General features: G+C 38.0%; 1 protein-coding gene across 2 annotated transcripts in view; it reads right to left on the minus strand.

Moving 5' to 3' along the window:
- Positions 1-10,759: 10,759 nt before the first annotated feature.
- LOC138703552 (protein artichoke) overlaps positions 10,760-23,248 on the minus strand; it is a 399,724-nt gene continuing 387,235 nt past the window's right edge. For both annotated transcript variants that reach the window (XM_069831514.1, XM_069831513.1), the window contains exon 4: positions 10,760-21,929. In XM_069831514.1, coding sequence (XP_069687615.1) covers positions 19,410-21,929 — 2,520 coding nt within the window. In that variant the 3' untranslated portion in view covers positions 10,760-19,409. The remainder of the gene's footprint in view (positions 21,930-23,248) is intronic.

The following is a 23,248-nucleotide window of genomic DNA, read 5'->3' on the forward strand; positions in this document are numbered from 1 at the left end:
GGTATTTGTATTTTGTTGTGACCTGTATTTGTATTTTGTTAATATTAGTGTTGTGTTTGGTATTTGTATTTTGTTGTGACCTGTATTTGTATTTTGTTGATATTAGTGTTGTGTTTTGTACTTGTATTTTATTGTATTTTGTTGTGTTCTTTGTGTTGTGTTTGGTATTCGTATTTTGTTGTGACCTGTATTTGTATTTTGTTGATATTAGTGTTGTATTTTGTACTTGTATTTTATTGTATTTTGTTATGTTCTTTGTGTTGTGTTTGGTATTTGTATTTTGTTGATATTAGTGTTGTGTTTTGTACTTGTATTTTATTCTATTTTGTTATGTTCTTTGTGTTGTGTTTGGTATTTGTATTTTGTTGATATTAGTGTTGGGTTTTGTACTTGTATTTTATTGTATTTTGTTATGTTCTTTATGTTGTATTTGGTATTTGTATTTTGTTGTGTTACATATTATTATTTTATTTTGAATTTGTAAATTGTTGTGACCTGTATTTGTATTTTGTTGATATTAGTGTTGTGTTTTGTACTTGTATTTTATTGTATTTTGTTATGTTCTTTGTGTTGTGTTTGGTATTTGTATTTTGTTGTGTTATATATTCTTATTTTATTTTGTATTTGTATTTTGTTGTGACCTGTATTTGTATTTTGTTGATATTAGTGTTGTGTTTTGTACTTGTATTTTATTGTGTTTTGTTGTGTTCTTTGAGTTGTGTTTGGTATTTGTATTTTGTTGTGTTATATATTCTTATTTTATTTTGTATTTGTATTTTGTTGTGACCTGTATTTGTATTTTGTTGATATTAGTGTTGTGTTTTGTACTTGTATTTATTGTGTTCTTTGCGTTGTGTTGTTTGTATTGTGTTTGTATTTATATTTTGTTGTGTTCTAGCGTTTTGTTTTGTATTTTGTTGTACTGTTTCGTTTTTTGTGTAAATTGTGTTTGTTCACTTTTTTACTCTACCAACATTACCGCCGGATATATGCTCATTCGTATTATATTTTGCTACGTTATTTGTATTTGTATTTTATTGTATTCTTTTGTAATTGTATTTTGTTGTGTTCTTTGTGTTATGTTTGGTATTTGTATTTTGTTGTGACCTGTATTTGTATTTTGTTGATATTATTGTTGTGTTTTGTACTTGTATTTTATTGTATTTTGTTGTGTTCATTGTGTTATGTTTGGTACTCGTATTTTGTTGTGACCTGTATTTGTATTTTGTTGATATTAGTGTTGTGTTTTGTACTTGTATTTTATTGTATTTTGTTGTGTTCTTTGAGTTGTGTTTGGTATTTGTATTTTATTGTGTTATATATTCTTATTTTATTTTGTATTTGTATTTTGTTGTGACCTGTATTTGTATTTTGTTGATATTAGTGTTGTGTTTTGTACTTGTATTTTATTGTGTTCTTTGCGTTGTGTTGTTTGTATTGTGTTTGTATTTATATTTTGTTGTGTTCTAGCGTTTTGTTTTGTATTTTGTTGTACTGTTTCGTTTTTTGTGTAAATTGTGTTTGTTCACTTTTTTACTCTACCAACATTACCGCCGGATATATGCTCATTCGTATTGTATTTTGTTACGTTATTTGTATTTGTATTTTATTGTATTCTTTGTATTGTTTTGTAATTGTATTTTGTTGTTCTTTGTGGTGTGTTTGGTATTTGTTTTTTGTTGTGTTATATATTCTTATTTTATTTTGTATTTGTATTCTGTTGTGATCTCTATTTGTATTTTGTTGATATTAGTGTTGTGTTTCGTACTTGTATTTTATTGTATTTTGTTGTGTTTGGTATTTGTATTTTGTTGTGTTTGGTATTTGTATTTTGTTGTGTTTGGTATTTGTATTTTGTTGTGTTATATATTCTTATTTTATTTTGTGTTTGTATTTTGTTGTGACCTGTATTTATATTTTGTTGATATTAGTGTTGTGTTTTGTACTTGTATTTTATTGTATTTTGTTGTGTTTGGTATTTGTATTTTGTTGTGTTATATATTCTTATTTTATTTTGTGTTTGTATTTTGTTGTGACCTGTATTTGTGTTTTGTTGATATTAGTGTTGTGTTTTGTACTTGTATTTTATTGTATTTTGTTGTGTTTGGTATTTGTATTTTGTTGTTTGGTATTTGTATTTTGTTGTGTTTGGTATTTGTATTTTGTTGTGTTTGGTATTTGTATTTTGTTGTGTTATATATTCTTATTTTATTTTGTGTTTGTATTTTGTTGTGACCTGTATTTATATTTTGTTGATATTAGTGTTGTGTTTTGTACTTGTATTTTATTGTATTTTGTTGTGTTTGGTATTTGTATTTTGTTGTGTTATATATTCTTATTTTATTTTGTGTTTGTATTTTGTTGTGACCTGTATTTGTGTTTTGTTGATATTAGTGTTGTGTTTTGTACTTGTATTTTATTGTATTTTGTTGTGTTCTTTGTATTGTGTTCCTTGTATTTATATTTTGTTGTGTTCTTTGCGTTTAGTTTTGTATTTTGTTGTACTGTTTTTTTGCGTAAATTGTGTTTGTTCACTTTTTACTCTACCAACATTACCGACGGATATATGCTCATTTGTAATGTATTAGTAAATAATTAATTCATTCAAATTAAACATATTTAGGATTACTTTTATTGTAAAAGCAAAAAGTACTAATTTAATGAAACTATTGTGCTATCATTTAATTTTACCTATGAATGCGAGACTTGGCACTGCTCCTGACGAGCAAGGCTCCCAATATCAGGTTTGTTTGACAGCTGTTGTAGTTACTCGAAGCGAACTCCCCAGAAGACTGTCTGTGATTTGCGATCTTATTATACATGTCATGTGCTTCATTCTAGTGAACACACTTATGTAATGTGCTGGCGGAAAGTGATTCGAAACGAATTGCGTGTCTATTAATGCCGGAATACTTTTCTTTGAGAACATACTCGTACTTGTGATATATATGTACAGGTATCTAATAACGTGGCATCGTTAAATTTGTCCTTCAAAGTCTGATGCTCATGGAAATCAACACAATTTGCAAATCGTTGGACAGCTCGTCTATGCTAATGGAAGAAAGGGAAGAAAAGAATTTCAAACTTACGATATTGTTCTTGAAATTTTTTAATTTTGCTTGTTTCTGATGTAATTCCTACGCACTTCTGAGAAGTTTTATGGTTACGCTCCCGCAAACACACCAAGTTCTTGCTTTTCATGTGTGGTTCCCAAAGTCATAATATTATTTCGAAGGCATTTACGTAATCAAATGTAGTAGCGATTAACGTCTATTTTCTCGAAAGACGACATAATGATTCAATAGTTACCAATCCTTAAAGTTGCCAGTTCTGAAATTTTACTGCTCGGTACGTAATACATAATAACTAGGACTCCGAGACATTATACTCTTATTACGTACTGTAGGCACCGGCGTAGTAGAGACAATACTATCCGTACAATTCAGATTTTATTCTTATCATTAGAGAAACTGATAAGGAATGATTTACCCCTTTCTAGTTTTTAAATAAAATGGAGGGTTTCTTGCAAATTAAATAAAAACACTAACACGTATTATTATTATTATTATTATTATTATTATTATTATTATTATTATTATTATTTAGGAAATCTGGCAACACTACTGCAATGGCTAAGAGACGGAATGCTGCTGTTCACACGAGTTCACATGTGTATTCGTGAAACGGTGTTGCACTGTTGCTAAACTTCACACACTTTCAGATTAATTTTCTAATTAACCATGCACTCAATTACAAAACGCAAAATGTTTGTTTTATTTGTTTTTATGTATTCTATTGCCCTCTCAAATCTGCACAGCTATATCACTTCCACTCTGTATAATTCACAAATAGGCCTACGGCACAGGCGGCATGCTATCTGGTTGGACATGCCTGATTTAAATAATCTAAGCTTCAACATTTTTAGTCACGAGAAATGCAATTCGTCGATAAATGTTCGTTTGTAGAAAAGTGGAAATGGGTGATCTGTAAGTGACGTAGGGGCTAATATAATTTTGACTGGAGTCAATATTAAAATTCAGTAGGCTTAGCCTATATCAGCGATGCAGAACTGCGCTCCAATTTTAGCATACGTCACGGAACGGACTACGTCAGTCATCCCTTCCCTCAAGGCCACGCGTCATCCACATGACAAGGTACAGAAGATTTGTATTCGCTGTCTAGAGGTGGAATTAGAAGCAATATCGGTCGGAAAGTACTAGTTTAAAGAGCAATGGGGACAATGAATACCTCTGTATTCAAAATAATCACAAAGCACGTTATCTCGTTTGTGAACAGTTTATTGTTATAATTTCATGGTGCTAGTTTCGGCCAAAGACTTTTTAATAAAATTACGAACCATTTTCCAAATTTAAAATATTTTAAAATTGAAGCTTTTAAAAAAGAAATTTATAAAATTATTCTTGATTATATATAATATTAACATATGTGTGTATTTTTTACCCTTTTTTGTCGGCTATATTCATATTCAATGTGTCAATGTCAATTTATATTCAAGTGTGTTTTTTTTCTCTTTTCCCATTTATTTTTCTTTCTTTTTTTTTTTTTGTTCTTGTGTGTTATTTACTGGTTTGAATTAAGTTACTGCATTTAGTAAACTGTCCTTGTAAATTTTATGTTATATTATTGGCTAAGATCATACCGTACATGAGCCTGGCTCTTACGGTAGTGGCTAGAAACATTTTTGTTTATAATTTTAATTTGTACTCGCTAGCTAGTTAAATAAATAAATAAAAATTATTGTGATCGGAAATACTTTCGTCATTTTTTTCCGTAAGCACGAGTTTGTCGTAATCCGTCACATGGTTGAAGACGAGTCACGGAGAAGTCATTCAACGCCGGTGGACTGTGGAAGGGGAACCAATGCTTTCTCCGTGCTTCCACCCCTATCTCTGTAAGTTCTGCATCCCTGGCCTATACTGTGCTGCAAGAGTAGAAATGAATTTTCCCGTAGGTCATATAATAATACTGAGATCGATTCCGATGATATCAGTGATAATGTAAACTAAAAGTCAACGTCCGAAAGGCTCTCCGTTGAAGGGATGCCGTGTAGCCACTCTAAATTAAATTGTGCAGCAATATACGTATATGCCCCATTAAATTTATCGGTTGTATCTCTGAACTCAATCCCATTGTCCCAGTAAGGTAATCAATGTCGTTTGAGTTTAGTTTATCTCTTTCTGTACAAATAATTTTCATTAAGATTGGAGTGTAATAAGGGCACATGTAGCCTACGCCAATGTCAGGTCAAAATGCCACTATAATTCTGTCACTTTATCGTCCGTTGTATGAACTAGTTACAGGGAGATTTCATGTATATGCAAGTGCCATAGTAAAAATGACATTATGTCATTGTACATTGGTCCGTCGATTTAGTAGAAAGTCAATGTTAGTTAGTGGGGTTTAAGAAGGGCGCATCAGCAACTATGGTTATTTGCGCCCTTGTCTAAAATTGTTCACAAAACATAATACACAAATACAATAACCAGAATGCTAAAAAGAACTAAAAAACGTTGTCACAGTAAAAGTGAGGTACACAAATACAGTATCAACAAGTTGATTCTTAAAATTAGTAGAAAGTCAATGTTCATCTACTTAGATATAGCTAACACGCGAAGCAAGTCCCCTGCAATCGGCAAGCATAATCTTTGGGTAGAGCAGTGGTATTCAATATATGGTACGAGTATCCCACTGATTACGTATGTAAAAATGCTGACATTTATTTTATTATACTTGTTGATGATTATTGCATTATAATTATTAGAGTTTCTTTTGCAATATCAACTCTTCTTTTTTCTTGCTTGAATACCATTTTACGTAAATCATTACTATTATTATTATTATTATTATTATTATTATTATTATTATTATTACATCAATCATTTAATAATAATAATAATACTAATAATAATAATAATAATAATAATAATAATAATTTATTTTAGTACATTAACCACAGTCTTTTGTTAATTCTTATAATTGAAATGCAGTGTGAGGATATGCTAGCAAAAAAGATTGAATACCACTGAAGTACCCAAGAAAATCAAGGAATATTGAGCTTATGGAGAGGAAAAAATCGATCATATGGAAATGGGTATTTAAGAGTTGTTAATTCATTATAAAAAGCGAATCTGATACAAGTTAATACAAATTAATTTTAATTTCCTGTTATATAGGCTTTCACCAGGTGTTCAGACCACCCGTATCAGCCTTTTTTTCTCGAAAACTATATGATAACCAAAATATATGTGAAGAATTTATTGGTGGTAGTACCATTTCCCGTAACAAACCAGAAATAGGAGTACCTGTGGTCAACTTCGAAATTTCAAATGAGAACATAGATTATTGAAGGTACCATTGGAAATAACTTTTAAAAAGAAACAACTTTTACTGAAACTTTTTTTTCTAACTTTCATAGTTTACTCACAAAGCAACAAAAGTGGTATCCTCTGAGAAATGCTGTATGTTGTTTATGTACGTACACTCTTCATAGTAAGTGTTCAAAATCTCCTCCACCCTGTGCTAAACAATGTTCTGATCACCTCCTAACATCCGTGATTGTACTTCAGCACAGCGGAGAGACCCACAGGCTTCTCTAATTCTTTGTTTCATGTCTCCTCTAGTTCTTGGACGCACCTGGTAGAATATGTCTTTAATTCTCCCCCACAAGAAGGATTGCCCGTGGATCAGGATTGTACAATAAATAAATAAATAGATAGATAAATAAACAGATAGATAAATAGACAGACAAACAGACAGACAGACAGACAGATAGATAGATAGATAGATAGATTAATTAAATAAATACATAAATAAATATACAAATACATAAATAAATGCATAAATAAATAAATAAATAAAGCAAGAAAGAGAGAAAGGATGGAAGGAAGGCATGAGTGAGTGTGTGAAGTTATGAAGGAAGGAAAGAAGAAATTAATGAATTAATTAATTAATTAATTAATTAAGTAATAAATTAAATAAATAAATAAAGCAAGAAAGAGAGAAAGGACGGAAGGAAGGAAGGAATGAGTGAGTGTGTGAAGTTATGAAGGAAGGAAAGAAGAAATTAATTAATTAATTAATTAAGTAATAAATAAAATAAATAAATAAATAAAGCAAGAAAGAGAGAAAGGACGGAAGGAAGGAATGAGTGAGTGTGTGAAGTTATGAAGGAAGGAAGGAAGAAAGTAATTAATAAATAAATTAATTAAGTAATAAATTGAATAAATAAATAAATAAATAAATAAATAAATAAAGCAAGAAAGAGAGAAAGGATGGAAGCAAGGAATGAGTGAGTGTGTGAAGTTATGAAGGAAGGAAAGAAGAAATCAATTAATTAATTAAGTAATAAATCAAATAAATAAATAAATACCTTAAATAAAGGATTAAATAAAGAAGGAAAGAAACAAAAATAATAAATATTACCTTACTCTCTCTAGCAATATCCTTAACATTTGTGCCGTTTTCAAAGCGTTGAAAAATGTTTACTTTATCAGAAATACTCAGTCTTGAAAGTGTCTGCAACACGATGTCTTTACCGGTATGCGGAGCTTGAATTTTCGTCACAACAGACCACGTTGTACTGTTTTCTGCTTTCTTTAGACTCAAACGCATTATACTAAAACGACGTAGCAGTGTATTATGATTCCTAACTCCATAACAACTTAATTCATTAACACCGTTCACACAGTAACTTAAGTTGTTATATTGGGAACTACTGTTTCCGTTTCTAACAAACTGCTTTTCAATTAGATACATTTTCATACTCTTCATTCATTCATTCATTCATTCATTCATTGTTTTCTTCCCAAGGGTAGATCTTTCACTGCAAACCCAGCATTCTACAATCTTTACTATTTTCTGCCTTCCTCTTTGTCTCCGCATATGATCCATAGCTATATCTTAATGTCATCTATCATCTGGTATCTTCTTCTGTCCCGAACTCTTCTCCCGTTCACCATTCCCTCCATTGCATCCTTCAGAAGGCAGTTTTTCTCAGCCAGGACCCAGCCAATTTCTTTTTCTCTTTCGTCTGCTAGCGATAGATAGGCAACATGTTCTTGGAGACAGTGTAGCAAGATGTATTCTACCAGGTCACGTGCACAGCGATCAGTTTATGTTGTTACAATACGAGTAAAACCTGTGAAGTTAACCACCTCTGTATCATGACTACATGTTTGTGGAACTGGCAAATTTCCAGTTGTTTATACATAAGATTTACTCTGTAAATATGATATGCGTAAATCACTTCGTGATTTAAGGCGGCTCTTATTCCGTCGGATCCCGGCCTACTACTCACTCATAACGAATGCACCTCAGCACGTATGTGGACTTCAGTTCTACGTTCATAGACATGTATGACGTAGTGCAGAGGGCGGCCACTAGAGGGAACCCAAGAGTTAGAACTTAAAACTGAGACGATTCTGTCCGACGCCGGGGTGGGTATCCGGTGTGGCTTAGTAGATAAAGCATCAGCACGTAGAGCTGAAAACCCGGGTTCAAATCCCGGCGCCGGAGAGAATTTTTCTCCGATCCAGTACTGTTTCATCGTATTTACTCTGTAAGTTGACCAACTGTCTAACTTCGATCTTGATCAGAGTTTGGCGATATTTTATGCAATTTTTACTTGTGTAACTTGACTACTGTAACAGTAGTTGCTCAATCACTCGTACTCAGTTGGGTAGCATAGGCTATTTCTCCATGCATGGAAACAGCGCACGGAGCAACTGGATTCTAAGCTACCAGGATGATTAGCAGTTCCTCATCATGTCTTCACTATTTCTAATCTTCTTCAGCACCTAACTGTCCAGATGAACCTCCAATGCCACCTGATCTTATCTGGTGATCGTGTTATCAGTAGGCTCATTTCCATAACTTGGCCTGCAAGATCACCAGATATTAACCCAGAAATTATTGTTTGCAGAGCTATTTGAAGTAAAGAAAGTTCTTGAGCAAACCTACGACAACTGAAGAGTTGAAGGACTCCATCGCACACACTATGGCAGATATTTCAGAACATGAATTCAGATCTGCTGTATTCAGCAATGAAGAGAGGCTGTTACTTGTATAAGAACAAAATGGTGGACACATACATCTACGATGAAGTTATGACAATAGCTAGTGATGCGAAAAAAAATCTTATGTAGGCTACAGTAACATATCAGTGTCGGAATTTTTAAGATTATGTAGAAAATGAAGAAAACATGAACAAATAAAGTTACCTCTTACAAGCAAACATTCTCATTGGGGTAGGTATTACAGAAAGAAAACACAGATTCATGGAAAGATTTATTGGAACAGATAGAACAATTGTTGAGCTATTTTAAAACATATTCCCCATCCGAACTGAAACATTTCTCAAACCGTGGGATCAACAGATAGGTGTAGACAGCTGTCAGACACTGGTTCCGATCCCAGGCGGCAGACTTCTAAGACACAGAGGTACAAAAGTTGGAGAATATGTAGAAAAATAGTTCACAATATCTGTAGGTCTATCTGTCCCAATAAATCTTCCCACGAAATTGCGTTTACTTTGTGTAAACGGCGCCAGGGAAACTTACTTTCTGGCGGGATGGGGGCTCGTAATTGCGATCGAGTGGACAAAATTTGTATAAATAAGCACTTGTGTAACAATATTAACATGATGAAGAGAAAAAAATAATCTTTTTATCTGCCCCCATGAGAATGTTTGCTTGTTAGTCTACTTTCGAAAAACTCTATACAGTAGAACCTCTATTATCCGTGGTAATGAAGGGGATGGACTGAACGGTTGATCGAAAAATCGGATAATCCGTACCATGGAAGATTTTGTAATTTCCTCCGTGGTCTTATATTTAACTCGCTAGGTAGTGGGTCAGAAGTTCACTAATAAAGTCTGGTTGTCAACGACGGGTTTTTAAGGGGAGGCTGTAAGCTGATTTGGATCAAAATTAACATTTTTTGGTTTTTAGCTGAACTAATAAATTAAGAAAAAGTCGGTAGGTCAAGGAAGATCACAACTACAGGTGTGCAAATTTTCATAGATGTAGATTGAATAGTTTCTGAGATAAGTGTACCTGAAGTTGCTAAATTTAACACGGCAAGGATAGGGCTTACAACCCTCCCCTGGGGCAAGGAAGCCCTTTGTAATGACTGTCTCAGGAAAGATAGAAATAAAGGTCTTATGTTGTAGATTTACATACTTTTTACACTTTATCCTTGTTTTTTTATTAAATCGCGCAGGTGTAACTCCAATCTCGTATTCCGATACGAGATGAGCCACAATTTCTCTTTCTCAAACCATTAAATTATTTCCATTTTTTTTTTCGATATTTAGCACAACACGTTTTCTGTTAACACCCGTGGAAGACATTTTATATACAAGTTACATTATAGAACGGCAATTTGAACAGAAGACAATGCTGTGTAACGATAAAGGCTTGTAATAACACTCTCTAGCAAAAACATATGTAGAACCTACTAATATGATGTACAAAACAATACTTCATATAAGTTATTTATTTCTGAAGAAAAAAGAGCGAGAAATATACAGTCGGATAATCCGCCAATCGGTTAATAGGGTGACGGATAATCGGGGTTCTACTGTACCCAGAACATACATTTCATCCTTCCAGGCTCGCATGTGTGCTCTCGCGTTCGTTGTTCATCCGCAAGCGTGGAAAGATAAAATGTACGCACTGTTTTTCACAGTAATGATCTGGGCAAGGCAGGAATAGGAAAGGGAACAGAAAGAGACACGATGTAAAAGTTATTCCGTTTTATTGACTAAGCTACCCGCTACGAAATATGAGACCCCAGCACACGCAAATGTCTTGAGCAAACACCGCGCTGGGTTGGATGGAGTCCACTGCTGATATGCACTACACACGTACGTCTCGGGTTGGTGTGAAAGCACTAGAAAACTGTCTTGAGATCACAGTTTGGCCACGACAAAAAGTATGCACACTCTCTATTTCCAAGTTTGCTGCGAAAAACAATGGACGAACGGTGCATTTTGTGACGCTGCCATGTTCAAGTTCAAGGGAAACACGTGTAGTCGAGGGGAGACGGATTTTATAAAAATGCGTTCTTGTTTCGAGTGAATTGCGGCGGCCATCGTGACGTCAGAAGTTCAGGCCGCGGAGTTACGTGCCAGTCATGCTATTTCTTCTTCACTTAAAGTTGCAACCTCTGATTATCCATATGGACCAAAATGTAAAAAACAACTCATTTACACACTTCTTATCACATGACGGCGTATGCGGAATGACGACACAGTGGCGACGCCAGCAGGGGGGAATTTTGTGAGCCAGTGCTCACAGGGACGCCCATAGGAATTGTGGCCCCCTACAAACATGTCAGGGCCCTTCCCCTTTGTCGATATTTTTGTGAATGTTAAAATTTACATAATTTAAATGCAGCACTAAGACAACGAGCTAAAGAAATTTTATTACAATGTTCGGCAACCTTTTTTAAACTGAAATTGAAATATTAGCATAATTAGGCAAGCGAAACAAAAAACTCTCATGCAAATCTGGCTTTCACGTAAAGCTCCCTGTGAAGCAGACTTGAATAATTTCAAGGGAAAAATTGTTCCGGTGCCGGGTGTCGGTTGACGGTGGCGGGTGTAGTTCCTGGGTAGCTCAGTCGGCAGAGCATTCATGCGCTAAGCTAAGGGTCGCGATATCGATACCCGGTCCCGGGACAATTTTTCCCTTGAAATTATGCAAGTCTGCTTCATAGGGAGGTTTACCTGAAAGCCAGATTTGCATAAAATTACACGTCACTGCAGGTATGTTAACAGAGAACCACAATTCAAATCACACAGAGTTTGTGTGCACTCAAAGTTGGGTTTCTGGCGCCTTGTCAGCCCACTTGAGTTGTGTTGATATAAAGGGAAAAATTGAGACTGTGTCGGGTGCAGTTCCTGGGTAGCTCAGTCAGTAGAGCATTCGTGCGCTAAACGAAGGGTCCCGGGATAGATACCCAGCCCCGGAACAATTATTCCCTTTAAATTATAAAAAAACCCCTCAGTTTACAAACATGTTTTTTGTACTCCAGCATTATAAACAGCCTTTATCGTTAGTGAAAATCGTGCATAATACGCCACATTATTGTACCAGAGTCGTAAATATTACCTTGCCAACTGAAACGTCATGACATATTATGACGACATAGCCTAACTTGTGACATACGTTGTGGCATAAAGTTCATATTATGAAACGGTTTGCTGCGCAATAATATTTAATACACCAGTGTAGTCATAACAACCACTATACCATGGTATTAAACTACTCATCATAAAAAATTTGATGTTATTTCTTTATTAATTGCTTTATAATGCTGTCTTACAAAAAAATTGCGTATGGAACACGTTTATAATGTTATATACTTATAATTACAGTATTAAAGTTTATAGAAGTTTTAGTTTATTTATTATTTTCAAGGTATTAGTTATTTTTTCTTATGGCTGATGTTGCTTTTTTGACTTTACTGGAACGTAAAAGTATTTGGTATTTTGCAGCCTTTTGAAACTTAAAAATTTCGACGTTATTTTAGTCTGTTTACAGGAATCTGACAGTTAATCGATAGTCCACGTTGTGTTGCATTGGTCACAATAATAAAGGAACTCGCTTTGCTCGTTTTCTAAATACTGACTCGTGCAATGAAGCATAACTTTGTAAACTTGTTGCATAGTATACAGAGGGTCGTACTGAAAGTCATAAGCAACTGATTACTATAATTCCAATTTCAACAATGTAACAAAAATTATATGATCATAATCTACAGACTTTACACTATGTATTGACATATTGTGACGTCATTAGATTCTAACATGTGATCACAGGCAATGTTTGCAAAATGGTCGACAACGATGATTCGTTTCGACTGCGTGCTATCATTGAATTCCTTATTTAAAATAAAAAAATCTTCTGCTGAAATTCATCTCAGGCTTCAGCATGCATATGGAGGTGTGTGCATGGGCGACAGCAGTATTAGGAGATGGCAACACGAGCATCCTAGATGAGCCTCGTAGCGGTCGCCCTCGAGCTGCCTTCACGGAAAGCAACAAGGAAAGAGATGATGAGTTCTGGGATGCATTCTGGTTGAATTTCCTGAACCTGGAGATCATAAATGCTATACGCTATATCCAGAAACTTTAGAAGATCCGTCGTGCATTGCTCGTGTTACCATGGAGAAAATCAGGGGAGTTGAGTGGGAAACTCTTCCGCAATATCCCTACAGTCCCGACGTGACACCCTCCGACTACCATCTTTTCGGTTCTCTAAAAGAACAGCTGCTAGACCAACGCTATATCAATGTCTTCAGGAAGCTGGAACGGACTTCTACCACAAGACAATTTTCAAACTTACAGAACGGTGGGAAAAATGTATGCAAAGAAATGGAGGCTATGTTGAAAAGTGACAGAAAAGTCTGTACATTAAGGTGATACACCTGATTTGTCTAAAAAATAAAAATTAGGATTTATAATAATGGGTTGCTCATGACTTTCAGTACGACCCTCGTACATACTACTAATAATCAATCTTACAATAAGAAGAAATAATGCAATTTTAAAAATAAATGCATGCATACTTGAGTCAAACTATTAAAAATATATTTAGAAAAAATTAATATGTAGGCTAAGTAGCCTAGAACTAAGTCAGTGCAGAGTAGCCTAATTAGGCCTAATTGTTGTACAGCAGTATTCTAACTGAAACATCAAATTTATAGAAGCTCTTGAGAAGTAAACTATTTTTATCATTTCAATAGTAGCCTACTCATAAAACTTGTTGAAAACATAATTATTTTTCTTTATTTAGAAAGACACTCTTTCAGCTTTCCCAATAACGGGACTGCCTCATTCCACAAAGCATAACTAACACACAGAGTGCAAACAAAATTGAAATTTAGACAGGAAAGATCACAAAAGAGAAACGTAGGGAACGAACAAAAAAGAAGAATTAAGGACAGGAAAGATAATAGCGTACAGTATATATTATGCGATTTAATATAATTATTTAATATAAAAGAAAAATTTTGTGAATATTTTGTCTTGCTTTTCCTTAAAAAAAAAAAAAAAATCGGTTCAGGCCCCCCTGGCATCCGGTCTCCCCCCCTTGTGTCTATCCCCTCCTATGGGCGGCCTGCGATCATCTCCATCCCTATCTCACACCACAGAAATGTTGTACAGCTCATTATACTCAATACTTCAATTATTATCGTTATATCTACCTCACATCTTCACCTTAGAATTACTTCACAGTCGCTCTTACATTTATGTATAAAGTTCGTGCCGCATCTATATAGTGCGCAATGGAAAATTAATCGTATATTAATCAGTACTAATATATTTTACATTATAAACATTTGGTTTGGCTAGCAATAACAATCTATTCTTGTAACAATTTCAGTGGTATGGGACACAAGACAAATAAGAAGAAGATTTGTCAGGAACATATTGTAAAATTCAGACCTGCAGTAATCTTCGACTCATTAATTATACGAATTCCAAGTCGCCGGTTCCCTGTACCATGCAGAATACCATGTTTTAAGCTGCTTGTACACGATACAATTTTCGCCAAATTCAACGCTTCAAAAGACTTTTCAATAATTGCCAAAACTTAACAAGTTTTATTATCAAATTACTTACATTATTGTAAAAGTCTTTGGTTGTTTTAAAGTAAATATAAGAACGTGTTCTAACTGGGTGGAGTTACGCAATAATAGACCAACCGACAATTTGAAAAAAAAAAAAAAAAAAAAAAAAAAAAAATGCACAAATTTGTTGATGGCAGGCTAATTTAACTCTGAAAAAATCAAGAATGCGATATCTGAATTTTTCTGCTATTTATAAGCAAAAATTCGTTTATTACATAAAATTCATTCATTTATTTTTCTTTAAAATATTAATTCAACTGCTAGTCTCTTATTTAAAATCGCTTAATCTTTTTTTTTTGGTATTATTTGTGTTTTTTTTAATAGTATGAATGTTGTAATACTTCTTGCATAAAATGTTTTATGAAAAAACAGATTTATTTCAATGGCTAATATCTCGGAACAGGTTTATGGCGCTTGGTCTCTTATTGCGTAACTCCGTCCAATTGATCAAAGACTTTACAGTTCTTGCGATGGATTCAACAATGAGATTCAAAAGTATTACGGTGGCAAAAGTATAAAAAATATGGCGTCCTGGCCGAGAGAAGTTGCTTATGAGTTAATTCACTTACATGAGTCAAACTCAACAAACATGGAATATCACAATAAAATAAAAAAAAATAATGCGTATGAGGAAATTGCAAGGTAGATATCTCGAGTAAATGGCCGATAGCCATGGGGTTATTGTTGACCCAACAATCTGATTCGAGCTGGAATGTCATCAAGCTAACTCCATCTATGTTTAAATCTGAATATTTCAATCATACTGAAGTTTATAGCTTGCTAACAGGTTCTCGAGGAGCTATTTCAAAATTCTTTGTGGATTTTAGAAAGACATTCGACTTGCCAATTTCTCTTAGGAATAATATTCTTGTAAGTGTCTTAAAAATCATGTTACATTTTAATTAACCATTATTTATATTAACTGCATTATGTTTTATTGCATGTTTTCTACTATATTGCCAATATTATTACCGTGTTTATGGAAACAAAATTAATAATTGTGAGTATACCAAGTCTTAGCGCTGCCTTCAGTTGAAGGCAGTTTGCAATAAATTATTATTATTATTATTATTATTATTATTATTATTATTATTATTATTATTATTATTATTATTACTACACGTATTTTTAATGAAGAAAATTCTAATCAAAACCTAGGCAAATACTAATGGTAAATATTTTGTTTTAAAACAATATGCAATCATAGCCTAATATTCTTCGTATGTAGGAAAGATACCGTAAGTTAAGTAATAGAGGGACTTCGGGTATTATGGAATACCATTTTTGTTTCTGCTAAGCATCTTAACAATATTGACACAAAGTTAATGATTAGTGAATATAATTATAAATTGCTTGACTTCTTTTTTAATTGTTTTTCATAGCATGAATTAATTAATTAGCATTAATTTTAAGTTAGGTAAATAACGACTAACATAAAAAATATAAAATTGTCGGATAATATGGAATATGACAATTTATACCTTTAAAATGCGGATATGGAGAAGAATGGAGCGTGTGAAGTGGACAGACAGAATAAGAAATGAAGTTGTGTTGGATAGAATGGTAAAGAAAGAATGATGCTGAAACTGATTAGGAAGAGAAAAGCGAATTGGTTGGGTCACTGCCTGAGAAGAAACTACCTACTGAAGATGCACTGGAAGTAATGGTGAACGGGAGAAGAGTTCGGGGCAGAAGAAGATATCAGATGATAGACGATATTAAGATATGTGGATAAGTCAGAAAATTTGAAAGATTGAAGAATGCTTGGTTTGTAGTGAAAGAACTGCCCATTGGCAGAACATGTACAGGGACATCATTTTATTTTACTAACATTTTTAATATTAACCTGTCTATACCTTTAGAGAACCGGAAACACCGCTTGCTCCCCCCTCCAAGACTGGAGTTCGATGATACTGGCGTAAAACACAAATCACTCTACTAGGTATAGATGGAAGAAAAGTAGTTCATCCATTTACGTAAACTAGGAAATATCGCGATTTTGAGTTTGATAATTTTCATTAGGTTTTTCTTTAAGTACAGTACTGTATTAAGAATAAGTGTTTTTACTCACGAAGTGAGTTATCCATGCGAAGTATTCATTATGCAGTGTATATTATACTGTCTACAGCACATTAGCGTACAATATAGAGAAAGAAGTTAAATTGAAAAATAATCATAATATGAATATTTAAACACAATTTTGAAAATGGTGGCCGTTCATTTCGATACAGGCTTCAGTTCTTTTGTGCATATTATCGCACTATAGACTATTACATCTAATTCCAATTGCCAGTTTCGTCCTTCGTACTAGTAACTCATGTTGAAATAATTCTGTACCTACTCTACGTACTGTAAATTCAATCTTCACTTCTGCCCGACCCGAACATATAAAATTACTCAGACATGCTATCTACTGTCCGTCCAAGTGGTTATGCCGCAGGATTGTAGAAAGGGAGGAAATCACGTGGCAGTTAATTACTTAACGAGGCCCTTTTATTTAAGTTAAATTAAACAGCTGTATAATATTACGTAAACGTCCAATTCCTAAGAGAAATTAATGTTTTCAGAAAAGAGCTAAGACAGCCCAGCTATTACAGAGGGGCGAGCAGAAGCAGGTGGGGGAAATCGGGATGCGACGTAGGCAAACGGACAGTACCTGTGCGAAAATATGATTCAATATTGAAAGCTCTTTCGTCACTGGAAAACGCGAACATATTTCTGGAACGTACTATAGTCAGTAACTCAGTACTGCTTACTATCTGCGGTCTTGGTTCTGTGTGGAGTTGGAACTTCCTTAGTAGAAGGGGTGGGAGTGAAGTACATTCAAAAACTCAGGTACAATAAAAATTGAAGTAAAAATAAAATGATGTCCCTGTATGTATGTATGTATGTATGTATGTATGTATGTATGTATGTATGTATGTATGTATGTATGTATGTATGTATGTATGTATGTTTTAGTAGGTTATTTTACGACGCTTTATCAACATCTTAGGTTATTTGGCGTCTGAATGATATGAAGGTGGTAATGCCGGTGAAATGAGTCCGGGGTCCAGCACCGACAGTTACCCAGCATTTGCTAATATTAGGTTGAGGGAAACCCCCGGAGAAAACCTCAACCAGGTAACTTACCCCGACCTGGAATTGAATCCGGGCCACCTGGTCTCGCAGCCAGATTCGCTAACCGTTACTCCACAGGTGTGGACGCCTACATATGTTACCGGTAAAAGAATTTTAAGTGTATGTTAAATCTTTAGCAATAAGAAACAGTCTTTCAGAAATCTTTTTCATTATTGATCAATGTTTGACAAGTTTTCTTGTGAAGTATTGAACTGTGTACAAGCAACTTTAGAATACAACAAAGAGTCGAAATAAAAAAAATACCGGACCTTTTCATAAGCCATCCCTACTTGCGACTCCATCTTCAGCAAGTTCTGCCCACTCAAACAGAAAATGCCGGCGCCGCCACTGCCTATGGATGATAGAGAAAGTTTATCATGACGGCATGCCACTTCAAGTGCTTAAACTGTGTCCAGTAATGAAAGCGGTAGCACCGCTAGGTTAGCCGTCATCCTGCATACAAACAGTTGTGTTAAGTAGACTCATTAACAAAACAGAGTTCGCAAATACAGCTCGGGGAGGAAGAGACTACCATTTGAATTAGGGCATCGAACACCTGCCGGTCAGGTACTAGCTAACAACTCCTCATCCTAGGGGCATGGGATCGAGTTCAAATATGTGTCGCAGCAAGATTACTGTGTGTTTCCTCCGCCATTGGTCGAATACCGCATTTATAGACTGTTAGGTTAGACACTTGCAGGCCTCATTGGCGTTGTGCCGACCAATTCACTACTAATTAAAAATGGAAATTTTATGAGGAAAAACGTTTTTAGAACCTGAAAGTTAGACATACACGAATAATAAAAATGAAGAAATCTAACTTTTGCATTGCCTAGTTTTTTGGGCTAAATACTTTTTTAATTTTCTGGCATATGTGCCTTTTTATATTCTTTTTGCATAATATTTTCAAGTATTGAATCTAAAAAATAATTGATCGAAAAAATTGGCAAGTGCCAAAGAAGACTTACCGTGTACTATTACACACTCTACAAGAGAGTATAAACGACCAACTACTGTATAAGTGATTCTTGTACTTAATTTTGTAACACAGTGGTCTTTCATCAAATCAACTACGTATATAGAAAAAGACATGATCAAAATTATGCGTTTTACCCATGAGAATTTTAAGAGTGATATTATTACTAAGTTTATCTCTGGTGTTCTGTTTCACTACCAGTACTGGCGTATTTCACTCTTGTGTGACGTACTGTAGCCTATGCATTTACGGCCTGCAAGTTGGCGTTTTTCCTTGTACATAACTGTTGGCAGTATTGCAATGTTTATTTTTAAAACACTTTTAGAATCTAACTGTACATCCAATTTTAAATTTCATTACGAGCAATATACTTGCTAACGTCTCTTTTCGTATTCTTAAAAACTTTCTTCTTTTTCCTTGCTTCCTATGTTCATATATTATTTTTTTTATAAATATTTGATTCGTCTTTTTCTTTCAATGCCGTTTTTACTCTTTTAAAAACTCTGTCAGGAGTCTAAAAGAATTTTAGTGCCTTAACAAGTTTAATGACCTTACACAAGTCTGCAGCGATTCTAGGCACAGACAAGAGAGCGGTCAAGTATGACGACGCGGGAGCCTCGCAATGGCGGAAGAAACGCAAGTAAGCACTGGAAGCTCAGCTGAGCGACGTGGTGCCGATGTTGACGGCCTGGCTGTTGTCGCCGCTCTGGATGGAGAAGTGCCGGTACGAGATGTACTCCTGCGGAAGGGGCTGGTCGCGCTTGTTGGCGGCGCGCTGCTTCTTCAGCTTGAGGTAGCCCAGCACGGACACCAGCACCACGAACACCACGAAGCCCATGCAGCTGCCCACGATGAGGCCCAGGCGCCGCGTCAGGATGGAGCCGCCGTCGGGCGCGCCGTCGCTCGCCAGCAGCGTGCGCACCTCCGCGCAGCGCGTGGACGGCGAGTCGCTCAGCTGCGGCTGCGACAGGTTGCCGCCGCCGCCCGCCGCCCACGCGCCCAGGCCGCCCACGCAGATGAGGTAGCGCGTGTCGGGCGCCAGGCGTGCCAGCTTGACGCTGCGCGCGCCGCGCTCCAGCATCTTGCCGCGCACGGCGTCGTTGCGGTCGAGCGCGTGCCACGCCACGCGGAAGCCGTGCAGGCCGGAGTGGTTGCGGCTCTGCCACGACACGATCACGCTGAAGGGCTGGATGTCCTGGATGGCGAGCTTGAGCACGAGCGGCGCGGCGCAGAAGCGCGGCGGCTCCAGGTCCAGGAACAGCAGGCCTCGCAGCTCGGGCGGCTGCTCGCAGCGCAGGCCGCGCGTCGCCACTTTCTGGTGGTCGCGCAGCCACTCCCACAGCTCCTGGGAGTCGCAGCCGCAGTGCAGAGGGTTCTCCTCGGTGCGCAGCGAGCGAATCTGCGTCTCCAGCGGCCGGAAGGCGCTCAGCGGCAGCGTCTCCAGGTAGTTGCGGCTCAGGTCCAGCAGACGGAGCTTCTTGAGCGGGCGGAAAGCGTCGCTGGCCACGGCCGAGATCCAGTTGCCCGTGAGGTGTAGCTCTGCCAGGCTCTCCAGATGGCGGAACGTCCACTTGCCCACGCGTGTCACCTGGTTGAAGCTGAGGTCAAGAATCTGCAGCGACTTGAGGTCCTGCGGGAACTCCTCCAGCTCCTTGAGACGGTTGTGCGTGAGGTTGAGCAGGCGCAGACGGCCCAAACCGGCCAGGCGCTCCTGCGGCAGCAACTCCAGCTCGTTCACGCCCAGGTCCAGCGTGAGGAGCGCCGGCAACGCTCGGAAGGCTCCGGGCGAGACTCGCGACACGCGGTTCTGGTCCAGGAACAGGTGCAACAGTGCGGGGAAGGCCTCGAAGTCGGTGCTGGTCACTATACTGAGATTGGTGCCTCGGATATGCAGTTCCTGCAGACTGGGGTACACGCGGGCCGCGGCCGGGTCGTGGATACGCGCCAGCGGGTTGCCCGTCAGGTTGAGCCAACCCAGGCCGGGCAGCGCCAGCGCCGCCGCGGCGATTTGTCGGAATCTGTTGCGCGCCAGGTCGAGACGGCGCAGTGCCGGCGACAGGTGGAAGAAGTTGGCTGGTAGCGCGGCGAGCGAGTTTCCGCTGAGATCCACGCTCAGCAGAGCCGAAAGGTTGGCGGCAGCGAAACCGCTCAGCGCCGAGATGGCGTTGCCACTGAGGTCCAGGTCGCGCAGACGCCCGAGGCCGCCTAGACGCGACACGTCCACAGCGGCCAGCATGTTTCCGGACAGGGACAACGTTTCGAGAGCGTCCAAGCCGCTCAGCGCCGCGTACGGTACTTCCAGGAACGAATTGCGCGCCAGGCGTAGCTCGCGTAATCGGCGCGGCGACGCGAACACGTCGCGCGGAAGAGTTTTGAGTCGGTTTGAGCTAAGGTCAAGGCGTTCCAAGTCGCGCGCAGCGCCCAGCAACGATCGCGGAAGCTTACCGATGTGCGCGCCGCTCAGGGACAGTTGCTGCAGCGACGGCAAGCCATCCAGAGCGTCGCCTTGCAGCGCGCTGAGGTTGTTGCCCGACGCGTGCAGCACGCGCAGACCCGGGATGTCCAAAGCGCGCAGCGAAGCTGCTCCTAGGCGGTTGTGCTCCAGGTTGAGCTCGTTGAGGTTATTGAGCCCGCGAAAGGCGCCCGCCTCGATGCGCACCACCGAGCAGTTGTGCAGGTCTAGCAAGCGGATGGGCAGCCCCTCCTGGAACATGGCGTCATGCAGCACGGCCAGGCGATTGTCGCTCAGATCCAGCGTGCGCAGTTTCTTGAGGGACGTGAGGGCGCGCGGTTCGATGGTCTCCAGCTCATTACCCGACAGGTACAGCTCCTCCAGCTCGTGGAGGTCGGCGAACGTGTTGCCCGTCACGTGCCGCAAGCGGTTCAGGCTCAGGTCGAGGAACTTGAGGGCCTGCATGGGCTCGAAGGCGCGGTCTTCGATGTGCGCGATACTATTGTTAGTGAGGTAGACGCGCTGGATGAGGAGCAGGTCGCTGAAGAGCGCGCGGTCCACACGCGTAAGGCGGTTGTGTCCCAGCCACATGATTTGCACCGACGACTGCCCGCGCAGCGAGTCGTTGTGCAGCGTCTCCAAGTGGTTGGAATCCAGCTGGATGGACACGAGGGACGGCGACTCGTGCAGGAACACATCGCCCAGCGCCGCCAGCAAGTTTCCCTGAAACCACAAGCCGCAACGTGCCGAGGCCTAGAAAGCACAACTCAATGGCATGCACACCAACTGTTTTGAGAATCCCTATTATCAAACGTGACACATGTTCTCATAATACGCTTAGACTTACATGCTTCATAATAATTAATCTTCTTTATCATGATACGAATTATAGCCTACTACCGTTTACGATTTCCCTTCTTGGCCTTTCGTTTTCTGGATAACACGTAAAAGAAATTCTCTAAGAACTCAAAATTAAGATATTTATTCATTTATGTCCTAGCGCTGTGGCCTAAGCCAACCTGCCTAGGACTCGCGTTACGGAATGCGCGCTGGATTGAGTCTCATGGGAAAAAAATTACCTCATGAAATTTCGGCCAGTGTATGGGAGCCCACCTAGCATCGTGATGCACTTGGTGAGCTACGATAGGTAGCGAAATCCGGTTACAAAAGCCAGCTATAACGGCTGGGGAAATCGCCGTGCTAACCACACGTATTTCTATTCTGGTTGGATGATCATCCACCTCTGCTTCGGCATCTGGACGTGAGGCCAGCAGCCGGCCGGTCGGTCATGGTCCTTCATGGGCTGTCGTGCCTCAGATTTTTATTATTATTAACTTAATCTATAATTTAATGATTAATCATTATGTCATATTTTTACTTTACTTACGGTTTTTAAGAAACTCGGAGGTTCATTGCCGTCCTCACATAAGCCCGCCATGGGCCCCTATCCTGAATAAGATTAATCCAGTCTCTACTATCATACCCATTATTGCTATTATCATCTTGGTTAATTTTTTTTTCAGGCGTAGCTTACTATCTTTGTTGTTAAATTGTTATGTCAACATAAATAAGTCTTAATAATAAAATTATATCTGGATTTTTACCATTTTGAAGATTTTCTTTATTTACGCTACAAGACCTATAAAATTCAAATTAGAAATAGTGTCGGTCTGATTAGCATTTGAAACTACTGTCCAATGCAGGGAAAGTTTTCCTAATTTAGGCCTATGTGACAATTAAATATAGTGTTGCACTTAGGCCTATAGCTTCGTACAATAGTTTGGCAATTAGACATAGTTGGTTCTATTCATTTAACTTAATCTTGAGCGGTTGAGCTTTTTATACGTTTTTGTCCATCACAGAACCTACCTCTGATTGAGGTTCTGGCTGATATGTATCCTGCATATATTATCAGGCAGTACATCTCACTTGACGATATGTGTCAGAGGAAGAATAATTGTTTGTATACATCTGAAGTCTGATTAGTGGAATATGTTACTAGTCAGCGATGTATGCAATGGAGGAGGAAAGGAAGTGGCCAA

The sequence above is a fragment of the Periplaneta americana genome, chromosome 7, assembly GCF_040183065.1.
Source record: "Periplaneta americana isolate PAMFEO1 chromosome 7, P.americana_PAMFEO1_priV1, whole genome shotgun sequence".
Classification (NCBI taxonomy): domain Eukaryota; kingdom Metazoa; phylum Arthropoda; class Insecta; order Blattodea; family Blattidae; genus Periplaneta; species Periplaneta americana.